The sequence below is a fragment of the Agelaius tricolor genome, unplaced genomic scaffold, assembly GCF_023055355.1.
Source record: "Agelaius tricolor isolate 1412-34295 unplaced genomic scaffold, bAgeTri1.0.p SCAF_1, whole genome shotgun sequence".
In the NCBI taxonomy this organism is placed as follows: Eukaryota; Metazoa; Chordata; class Aves; order Passeriformes; family Icteridae; genus Agelaius; species Agelaius tricolor.
Window position 1 is genome coordinate 62,015,036 of NW_027269261.1, and position 12,161 is coordinate 62,027,196.

The 12,161-nt window shown below is 38.4% G+C and overlaps 1 protein-coding gene across 12 annotated transcripts in view; it reads left to right on the plus strand.

Annotated features, from left to right (window-relative positions):
* Positions 1–12,161, plus strand: part of PTPRK (protein tyrosine phosphatase receptor type K) — a 381,645-nt gene that overhangs the window by 175,411 nt on the left and 194,073 nt on the right. For all 12 annotated transcript variants that reach the window (XM_071437018.1, XM_071437032.1, XM_071437039.1 and 9 more), the window contains exon 5: positions 947–1,062. In XM_071437018.1, coding sequence (XP_071293119.1) covers positions 947–1,062 — 116 coding nt within the window. The remainder of the gene's footprint in view (positions 1–946; positions 1,063–12,161) is intronic.

The window sequence follows — 12,161 nt, forward strand, 5'->3', positions numbered from 1 at the left end:
TACCAGGCTTACAGGGTATTTGAGTGAGTTACCTTTTTAATATTTCAGCCATCCCAGCTATCTGATGCCTGTTCTCAGCAAAGCTCTGCTTGGATTCAATATCTGGCTTTCATATGTATTTTCCTCCTCTTTGTGTTTTGTTTTGAAATGCCAAAACAAAAGGCACTCGGATACAGTCATCCCGCACATTATCAGTATGTTATAGTATTCAGACAAGCTCTTTTTGTTACTGATGTTTAAACCCTGTTTGTTCCAATTTAATGTTTTTTTCCTGTGCATCATGTTTCTTTAGTAAGCACAAAGAAAGAACAGTTCAACTACTGTTTTCTTTAGTTGTTCTTGAGAAAAAGGTGGGTGAGCTGCGTAACATGCTCATTCCTCAAATGTTTCTGTTGGCTTTTGTAGGTCTAGTAAATCCTTCAGGTGGTTGTGCCACTGAGATTTCCTACAGCCTTTCTCAGTGTGAAAAATATATTTGTCAGCTCCTGAAATATTATATTCAATGCCACAAGTGGTCTCGTTTTCCAAAACAAGAGCTCTGTGTTGCATTGCAAATAACATGAGCAGTATCTATTTGCTTGAGTGGTATGCTGCTAATAGGGTTTTTCTCAGTATGATGGATTTCATAAAGTCAAAAGTCGTTGGGATAATTCTTGTCAAGTGCTGCTGACATTTTGGCACCTGATCTCCTTCTTTTGGCTTCTATTTTAAAAAGACTTTATTATAACACATGTATAACATAAAGTTAGTAGAATCACCAGGGGAGAAGAGGAAAGACTGAAAGCACTTCTCAAATGCAGATGAGACAAATAATATTCTCTCTGCTGTTTCTTTTTTAGCCAAAGATTGTTAAAACATGGAGGTTGAGTGAGATAATAATGTTTCTGGCACCTTTATTTTTTTATAATGACATTTATTTGTAATTTTTGTTTTCCCCCCTCTACAGATAAATCGCCACATTTTTTGAGGCTGGGGGATGTAGAGGTCAATGCAGGGCAGAATGCTACATTTCAGTGCATTGCTACAGGGAGAGATGCAGTGAATAACAAGTTATGGCTCCAGGTAAGGCTAACTCATGCAAGTCTGTTTGGCTAGAGGACAAGCTATTTTCTGGATATGAAATGTTTAAAATTCAAAGCCTTTTATTTTTCTGCATGTAAAATATGTAGTTTAAATGGAATTTTATGTCTGTTCAATGGAGAAACTTGTAATCAGTTTTGCAACGTTGTAATGCTTTGATTAAAAATAAGAGCTGGTGTGGGTGCTGGGATAAGTTTGGTCCTTAAAGGCATTGTGTGCTTTCTCTCATTGTAAATCAACTCCTCTGTTTAAAAATGTACTATCATTAAATGCAGATAATTGGCATTTAGGATCTAGTAATACACAGATGTAACCAAGCTGTTGTGAATTTTGAGGACTTTTTAATCACATAAATTACCTGTCCAAGCAGGTGGCTGGAGAGATGTGGCTGCACTTCTGTGTGCATATCAGTTTCACTCAGTGGCACATTAATGGAAGAGCCTAAAAGGACTGCTGCACATCCTTTGTCTCTACAATAGGAGGAGCTTTAACTTTTACCCATTTATGATTGTGAATAATATGTATGTCAGAATTTAAGAGATGGCTCTAACCAGAATATAACCCTTCTTACTATGAAAGAAGGAAAAAAAGAAATGAACACCACCATCCTCCAAAATACCCAGTCTGCTCTGTATTATGGCAATGAGGTACTTACACTTAAGACCACTGGTTGAGTAACATAATGGCAAAGTTTCCAGTTGCTCTTAAAAAAATTAAATTTTACCATTTAAAAAGGATTTTAAAAAAATCACTTAAGTGGTACATATACAACTTCTGTGCATTCTTTAGTTTAAATGTAAATCTTAAGCACCAACATCCCTTTAGAATGGTTTCTAAATATATTCTCTAAAACTTTATTTTCCTATAATATGTATTACTGTTTATTTTCAGAATTAAAATCTATGTAATTTTTTGGGAAACATACTTTTAAATTATCTATAATCAGAACTTTAAAAATATGTTTTTTTGACCAAATATATTTTGAAGTGAACTACCATCAGTTATTTCAGCTTAATTTCTGTTTTAATAGTGGAGGTGATGAACCTTGGCTAGCTGTTGCATATAGGCATGTGATAAGCTTGAAATTTTAAAGAGATTTTTTTAAAAGATGATTGAAAAATCTGATATGCAAATGATATTATCAGACAAATATGCTGCAACATTAAAAAGGAACACAAGCAGTAACTGCATTGCATTTAGTGAAAAGGTATCACAGCAGTAGGAATGATTTGTACTCCATGTCTTTGAGCAGTAATTTGTTTAAATTGAGTAAACATGTAATGCATTCATTCAGAAAAAGCAGCTTGATTTCAGAGACTTGCCAAATAGAGCACACAAAGCACAAAAAATGAAACTGGCCTGGGTTTTGCTATATCCAAGGCAAGACAATAGCATGAGGAGCATTCCAGCAAACCTGTGAAGCGCCACTTGCAGTTGATTGTGGGTCAGAAAGACCCAGTAGAGACAGCCAGCTGGAAATCTTCCCTTTCACTCACTCCTTGGAGGCAGATAACTCTGACAGATTATCCTTTCTAACTTTCACTCCCTGGAGAAGCCCAACTAGCAGCCAGATCAACTCAGAAAACATATGTTTTGTCCCTCCATATGCTTCATGGGTAGTTTATTTGTGTGTGTGTGTGTATATGGATCACAGATATGATAATTTCTCACAGTGTGATAGATGAAGTGCTTTAGAGGTTATAACTGTGCTTGCCTGGGCTTGTGAAGTGCCCTGATACTCTTGAAGATACCTTGATACTTGAGCTTCTGTTCTCTTTCTTTTTCTCTTGTAAACAGTCATGAATTTTCATCAGTTTAAGGGGGACTTTTTCTCACTCATCATTCCACCTCAGCAATCCTACTTTCCCAATATGTGTGAATTGGCAACCTTCCCTATATGGATACTTTAGATTGCACTCAAAGTTACTATTGTACATAGCTAATAGTGGATTTACTCCTTGTCCTTAAAAACTGGCATGGATATGTTTGGCCTCATGAAACACTGGAGTGTAATTTGGGAAAGGTTCGCTTTAACCTTTGACCAAACTCAAGATTCATAAAGCCCGAATAGCCTGAAAGGAAGAACTGGCAGATCAAATCAAATGCCTAAATAATTGCTTTTGAGAGCCTTGAGCTGAAGCATTCCAGGAATGTATTTTTCTCAAAAAAATAAGGCCATTATAAAAAAAACAAAGTGCAAAAATGAAAACTAAAGTGGATGATGGTGGGGAAGAAGACACTTGCCAAGCACATAGTTTTAGCGAAAATAGCTTTTGGTTATGTCCTTATTGAAAAAGAAAAACTATTTCCTTGAGGAGGAAGAAAAAAAAGGAAAAAACAACAAAGAATTTGCTATTAAAACGCATTCTTTCATAAGGAAAAGTTTGAGGAGCAATCTAGGACATCAGGCTTTTTTTGCATCTGAGGAGATCTAAGATTTCATATGCTTGCATTGAAGTAGTAAATATGTGCAGGCAGAGATTTTGTTGAAGACCCTACCGGTGTTCTCTGGCTCTTGCAGTCTTCTGTTTTGAGAAGAATTAAAGTAAGTTCAGCAGCACATAAAAAAAAAAAAAATAGCAGCCACCCGTCTCTGTGTTCAAAGTCCTGCAGTCCCATGGCTGCTTTGGCAGGGCTTGGTCTGAGCTGCTCTGGGATCAGCTTCACCCTCTTGATCCCTCTCTGCACTGATCTGGAGCTTTTGCAGCTCTCCAATAAGTCAATTCAGGAAAGTGATCTGACTGAAAAAGATTTTGACTCCAATTGGATTTTTGTTGTTGGGGGGAGGGGGGTTGTGGATCTTTTTGTTGGGTTTTGATTTGTTCGTGTTTTTTTTCTGGTTTTGTTTTTGTTTTATTTATTTGTTTACTTGTTTTTTTGTTTTTTGGGTTTTTTTTTGTGTGTGTGTCTTTTTCCCCAGCTTGATTCACGTCTAAGTTACCCATATAAATAATGCCAGCAGGTGGAAAAAGATTGGGATGTTTGATTAGAAGCAGGGAAGAGGAAAAGACTGTAACCCCATGACATAAAAGTGGGGATTATGGTAGCGTGTCTCCTTGTATACCTATGTAAACTTCAATTTTCTTTTAGTTACTCAGCCCTGATCATATACTAGATGTTCTATCTGCAAGAACATTTCCATGCTTATGTTTTTCCCAGTATACATATAATTAAGTGCACATAGCTTTATGTGTCTAAAAATAAAAATGGACAAAAATAGGCACAGCATTTCAATACACTGTTTCCTGTGTGTTTATTGCTGTAATGACAGTATTTTCATCAACACATCATTTTCTATAAATGTATGTCTGTAAACATTTCAGACAAATAGGGATTAACACTGAATTGAACCTCTCCTGACTTTCATGGCTGCAGATTCTGCTCTTGTTTGTTTGGTTTTGGATTGTATCTGGTCTCTTATCCCCTTTGATATCCCTTTCCTGCCACCTCTGTATTTTGTAGCCTCAGTGGACCAATGTTTGGGACAGTCAAAGCTCTGTCATTGAAAGATAAACAGTAAAGATAACAGAAGTTTTCAAAAGTTTAGGCTGCATTAATACAGAATAAATATTTGCACAGATAAAGAGATTTAACTGGTTGAACAAGTTGATGTGAAACACACCTTTGTGACAGTGTGAATAGTAGGTGTGGGAGCAGGATAGAAATGCAGCTCAGATTCTTTTGTTCTTCACCTTTTCAACTTGATCTGCTATCAAATCTTTTACAGTTATGTGCTGAAGGAGTCTCTTTATGACCTGCAATTATTAGCAAATTCTGAAAGGTTTTCGATGTCCTTAGTTTTTGTTTAAATGTTAAACAACATTGATGTTGTTTCTGAAGTACATTCAGTCATTCACAGGGCTTAGTAGCTTTTTTACTTGTCATTCCCTTCAGAATGTAATGCTGGGGGGCTTTTGTTTCAGTTTTTTCCAACTTCTCTTGAAATTTCCACTGTAATATACCACACGCCAACAGCTGTAGTTCGGTCTTACTGCCCACACTGAAGCAGATGAGTTGTGTGACAGGAGTTTCTAAACCCAAGGTGGTAACCTAGGTTTTCCACCTGCTATGCTTTGGTATGCTCTGATTTCTAAGCTTTAGGAATTAGCAGAATTTCTTGCTGAAAGATGCTTTCCTGTAGGTGGTGACCATAAGTGTGTGTGTAGTCTAAAAGAAATGAATATAGTGTGTATAGATGGATATAACAATAAACTGGTTCTTGCCCACTTACTGCTGATTTTCTTTCTTTCTAAAGCCTATGAATTTTCTTTCTTTGAAAAGATGCTTAAAGAATAAGGAGTTTTTCTTTTATTAGTATTTGATGCACCTTGCTGCTTTGTGCACATTGATTTGCTAAATTACTGTAAGAAGGATCCCTGTTTTAATCTATTTATTTCCCTGTGAAATGTCATGCATTCCAGAGGAGTTGCGTCAGTAAATAAGCTTGCAAACAAGTCGCTTCTGCATGGTAATCCTATGCTCAGAATGGATATGTGTTACATATTAAATTTTTGAAAGAATACTGCACACAGGGCATTCTAAACATGGAAATGCAAGAGCGGGATGGGGGCTCTGGTTACTTATTTAATGTAACGATTTCTATATGAAGAAAACTTAATTTCTTTGCAAAGACAGTAGAGAAATAGAATTGACTGGGTAGATTAAATAACATTTGGGTACACCAAGACTCCAGAAAGCAGTGTATGTGGTGTCCAGCATTTGTTTTGTCGATCTAATTGGGATATCAGAGCAATAGGGTTTTTTGCATAATCGGGCTGTGTTTAACAGCTTCCTGAGCTGGGAACCATTGTGGCTCCCAGAAGCCCAATACGATTTTCAGTGTCTTATCGATGTCCGGTTCAGCTGGACACTCGTACAGCGCAGCGTACAGAGCTTCTTGCTGGAACATCTGTTAAACCATATGTCTTGGCACCTGGTTCAGATGGCGATAACTGCGGCACTAATGAGTCCATCCATCATTGCTGAGCTTTGCATTAACACAGCATTGGATTAGGGAAAGCGGCTTGTTCTGGCTTTGCAGTCAGATGCGCTTTGCCACTCTCTGCGGTGATACCATTTGCCTTGGCGAATCTGAAATTCAAAGGGGTGCCGGCTGCATGCATTTAAAGGTTTAATATGCGCCTTGTAATCCTGGGCAGATTTGCCATCTGAGCGGTGGCGAGCGGGCCAATCTGTCAGCAATAGCTGTGGGTGCTGGCTAACCGCCCTCCACGCGCGCTGCCAAGGCTGGCGCCGCAGCCCCGCGCTCGCCTGTGGAGAGACTCGTCAGCGTTAATACGGTCTGATGCAGCCCCTGTCTCTGCCAGAGGAAAGTGTCTTTCCTCGTGGAATAACAGATAATTAAAGCAATTGCCTGAGAGTAATAATTGAAAAAGTGAAATTAAACAGCATTATGGAAAATAAAATGCAAATTGCTGCAAAAACAATGGAGTCGGGCTGACCTCCCAGCGGTACCAACTGTTACTGGAGGATGCGCGAGCGTCTGTTCAGGCTCAAACAACTGGCTGCATCCCACTCCTTTTGTAGAGGAAACTGCCATAATCCCCAATGCCCTGTTCACCATCATCTTGGGTTTTGGTGCTGATTGGCACAGAATAGGATGTGATATTTAGCATTCATTTTTCTTGCTAGGTAGTGCATATATGCGCTCTTTAACAAGTCTTTGGACTGGGCACATGCAGATGGTATCCTGTGATGATGCATTGTGCACGATCAACATAATATTCCAGGAATTTAGATTAGAAAGGCTGTATAAGAATTCATGCCTCTGGCAAAGGAATGAGGGACAAAACATTAACTATTTTGTTTTGCTTTCTGGAAGGGTTATTTCCCCTCAAAGGAGAAAAGTTGTGCAACAGAAGTCTTTTCCTCCTGCTGTTCCCAGGTGAAGACATGGATTAGTATTCAGAAGGAGGGTTGAGGTGTGGGCTGTGGGTCTTTGGGGTAAACCATTTAGCTAAGCTAACAGTGAATGCTAGGAGGCTTGCTTTTGGTCTCAGAAAAAATGCATTTCTAATAGGAGAGTCACGTCCAATTTAACTTTGTTTTACATTGTTCGCATGTTGCTTTCTGTGAGTTTTCTAATGTAACTTTGCCTTTTGAGATACCATTGCATTTTGATACAGTTAATTAACTGGTTAAGATACCCTTTCTTTAGTTTGATGATAAAACATTTGCTGTTACAGTGCACTTGCCTATTCACTGTGTTCATGGGAAGAATGATTTTTTTTTTGTTGGTTTGCACAAATTTTATGATCCCTGAAAGCTAAGGAGGGCTGCGTATACTCTGAATGTTAGAAAAGCTTTGTTATTTTGCTTTCTTGTTCAGTGCTGCCTAGAGAGAGTTCAGAGAAGATGCCTTGCTAGCATCCGCAGGGTTTCAGCCGTGGAACTGGGATGGAGAGTTTTGATCCCCTTTTTGGTTCTGGTCAACTGTCAAATTTGATGCTTTTTGGTTTTGAACTGAAATAAGTCAGTCAGGCCTGCTGCCCTAAGGAGGAGTGGGAGCTATGATGCTGTGTGGAGGCTGCAGGAAGAGAGAGGGCCTATGGCTCTGGTTTTGCTCTTCTCCCTGGGTGGCAGTGGGTGAGCCTCTGGGGAGACAGAAGACTTTTTTGGATTATCAGCATCATCTGCCTAAAGCAAGTACTAATCTGCACAGCAAACTGGGCTGTTTGTGCCAAACCTTCTTTCCTCAGCCAGTAAAATCCTGCTCAAGTCTACATCATCTTACCTTTATCTTGATTACTGACAGTGGCTAAGCAGGATATAAATTCTTTTTTTTTTTCCCTGTGCTTGAGGCTTGCACAGAAACTTCACTTTCCTCATTTGTTTCATATTGGTTGCTTTTACTTACAGAAAATATGTTTTTGAAAGGAGGACACAGTGTAGGGAGACATAGAGTGCTCTTTTGCAATGACTTGTCTATTCTACCTTCACTTTCACCTCATCATGTTCATGGTGTGTGATAGACATTCTTGTTTCCCAAACCTTTTTTCCAAAGTTGTATGAAAAGCTGCCTTGAAGTGATCTATTAGGCTCCTTGTAAATTACTTTACTTGTAGTTTATTCTGTATTGCACACTCCTGACTCAGACATGGTTATACAGAATATTCAACCCATGAAAATTTAAAGTATTCATAACTTGTTTGTTTCACAAAGGGTTTTTTCCCCCCCTCTATTTTCTTCCCCTTCTATTCACCTTTGATGCTATCTATGTCATTTAACCCTGTGTCATCTCCCTCTCTCCTGCCTCAATTTATCAGCTTCATGGATAAATATGGCAGTTTCCCCTAGATGCCCGGTCATCCTAGGTTTCAACAACATGAAATACTGTAATCCTCCTGGTCTTAATTTAATTCTGCCCCAGTTAGCTAAGTCCTCTGGTCTGAATAGCTACCAGTCATTTAGGTTACACAGCAGTCTTTGGAGTTGCCCGCCCTGTAGGTCTTCCCTGGGGTCCTGTGGTGGCTGGAGCATCCGGTGCTGGGAGCTGTGCAGCTGACTGTGGCCTCAGTGGTGGCTCCTTCTCTCCTGCCATTTTGTACTTTACAGGGAGAATGGCTGCCGTGGAAATTTGCTCCTTCTTTGGGTGTAGTTGGTAGTCACTCCTCAGTCAGCCTGTGGCTGAAGCACCCATGTACATGAGACACCTGAAATAAGGTGATGTATATAAAAAGACGTTATAAATTCCTTGGCCGTTCTCTCCTGGGACTCTTGTCTGCTATCACCTGCATCCAGGTTGTCTTCTCCTCAGTGGTGTGGTGTGTTGTAGGTACCCTTAATACCCCAGGCCCTAGTTTTCTCAAATAGCTGCAGGACTTAATGAATTACAGAAGAGCTGGTAGGCTTGGATGCTTTTAGAAAAGGGTAAAATGGTCTGCTGAGAAATTTTTGAGGAGCTGTCTTGTGGTATGTTGGCCCTCAGTGGTGGGCTTTTGCGCAAGTTTTTTCCTTCATTGTCTTCTAACTAAGCAGATTTTTTTTATTTTATGCTGCAGGATAAATACTGTAGCTCACTGTGCACTGCTCAAGGTGACATAGACCTTAAATCACTGTATCAGGAATTCATACTTTTGCGAGTTATGTGGTTTTGGTTGCTTGTTATTTTTTTAAATCAAGAACACTGCATTCCGGAACCAAGGCTTTCTGAAAAGCTCCATTTAAAAAAAAAAAAAAGGTTGTTTTTTTTTTTTTTTTTTGAATGTTCAACATGGGTTCAATTAGCCTCAAACTAAGAGGCTTTAAAATGCTCAGAGAAAGTGAGTGTGACTTTTGTTTGTGTGGTGGCACGGCCAGGGACACGGTGCTATGAATTTTGCTAGTTTGCCTTGGGTGGCTCTTATTATAATAAAATAAATTATAAGTGCTACCTCTAAAGGGCCAGATGGCTCTCAATTATATTATTTCATCAGAGCCCTTGATTTCTTCAGTAGGAGGGTCAGTGCAGTGTAATAGAAATTTGAGCTACTTCAAAGGGGACAAGTTTGAGTAACAGCAGTGCATGGTACCAAGACATTTTAAGTAATTGTGGATTTTTCTGTACTGCAGTGCAGCATGCAGGATAAAGCTTGGCTTATCACATTTGTTCATGATCTTCAGTGTATGTTTGCATGGGAAAAGTTGTGCAGCTTTTCTTGCTAATAAATGAATACACAGTTCATCGGGAAGTAGAATCTTATTCTGGTTTGCTATGCATGTAGGAGACCAGAAAGTTAAAGCAAATCCTGCTAATTTCCTACTTAAAATATTTAATGCTTCCCCTTAATAATCAATCAAAAAAAATTGTTAGCTCACCTTCTTTTCTTCTTAAAAGATAGGACTATTTAGGCATATTACTTAAGCTATATTTCTAATTCATGATCTTCTTGAAAAAAAAATTATTTCTTAGTCTAAATTTTGTACTTATAAATAAAATTGGAAAAATAATCCCACTTTGTTCAGTAATTAAATCTTTTGTGGGGGAAAAAATTAAAATTTTATTTATAATTTCACACAATAAGTATATGTCATGCTTTATTATGTTCCTAGTATGTTAATAAATTTCAAAATGCCAAGAACATATTGAGACATTTGTGTAAAAGAAGAAAATATAATAATAACAATAGCAACAGCAGCAACAATAATATAGAAATGGCTTTAGATTTTCCTCCCTTTGGAAATTGTATCTTAAGTGCTCTAAAAGAATACGTATGTCTGTGGAAAAGTGAAAGACAGGTGCATATAAAATAAAATTTAAGCACTAGTTATTTGTGTCTTTTACTTCTCTTTTTTTTTAATTTTAATTTTTTTGAAAATATGATCTGGCAGAGATTGGGCATTAATGCTGGCATTCAAACTATCCACAGTCAGCTCTCTTTTTTTTCCCCATCAAAAAGAGACATTTCTTCCTTTACATAATGAGTAAACCCAGGAATGTTTTGGAACGTGTTGTTTACAAATGGCCCTTTGCTCAAGGCAGCAGAGGTTTAATGCCCTGGGCTGATGGGGTTATCTTTCCAGCCCTTGTGCTGCTGGTGAAGTTCTGATGGCAGCTTTGGGGACTGGGTTGCTCAGACACCCTGTGGACTTGTGCCCTGCTTACCACACATAACTTGCCCTCTCCTCTGCTGCCAGTGGCCATGCAGCGAATCCGATCACAAGCTGATCCATTCGGTGATGATAATATATGGGGAGGGAGAGAGCTCTCAGGAAGATTTTTCATATTCCAGGTTGGTTTTTGTAAGTGAGCACAGGAGGGAAGGTGAGGAGGAAGTGAGTGCAGGGCAGCTGATAGGGCACTGCTGCCAGAGTAACGTGGGTGTCACTGCAGCCAAAGCGTTGACATCTTCTGATCTCCGGAGGCATCCCGGCATCCAGCTGAGAGCCTGAGAAGGCAGCCAGAGTTGACTGTAATTATTAGCAGCAGAGTGGGCTTATTTTAAGGTGTTTACAGTAAGAAAAAGACGGGGATGTGTAAGGTTGAACTGTCCAGGCTTATAAAAATCACTGGTGTTAAAAAAAGGGTTCTGGAAAATTTAGAGGGAACATCACTGCAGACAGGTGTCTCATTGCTACTTAACCAAAAAAAGTAAAGCTAGCAACTTTTCACCCTGAAAAGTTAAGGGAGAAAGGCTAATAAGTTTTAAATTTGTATAAGATACGCACTTAAATTCTACCAATTAAATAAGACTTGGCAATTTAGATTCTTTTGGTTCCACTTAGGTTCTAAAAGATCCACTAAAATTGCATTTCATATTTACTAAATGCTTGATTTCTTTCATAAGGCAAAAGAGAGATATTTAAGACTAACTGTTAATTTACCCAAGATTGTTTTTAAGCTGTGTAGGCTTTGCTCTTGACTTTATTTAAAATATAGATGATCTAATTTCATTGCCTGAAAAAAGTTTAATGAAATCATGTTCCCATCAAATTAAAAATAACCTTGAAGTCAGAGCGATTTATTTAAGATTGTAATTTTAAATGCCTGGAATGCCAGAATTAAGGAGGTTTTTTCACAGACTAATATTTCTTTTAATCAAGTGTTTAGAGAGAGTAGTTCTTTGTAAAGCCCAGAGTTATTTTCACAAAAGAGGAGAGCTGCCTGGTGGTGACCTCTCTTAAATGAGCAATTCAGGGTTATCAAATCAGACAGCAAGAGACTGGAGGAACCAAGGATCACACAGGGTACAGCCATTACCCATTAGTATAACTCCACATTAATTTTAAATTGAATTTTTAAAACTTAATTGAGCAGCATTTTCAAGATCTGTTCAGTGTGAGCAGGACATAAATTGAAACAGTATGTACCAGGAACCCTTAGTAAGCAGAGAGCACTGCTGCCTTTCTTTCCTCTCCTTTAAAATCAGTAGTAATGTTCTGACATTAAAAAGAAGAATTTAATTAAGAGATCGTGACAGTGCATCTGAACTCTGACTGGCTAATGGGTTATCAGTGTAAGGAATATTCACTGAAATGAATGCAGGGCTTTTTCTTTACCATTCATTTTTAGATGAGAACTCTCTTCTGTTTGAACTTTTCATCATTTTAATGATGGAGAAATATTCTAATGGATAATCTAT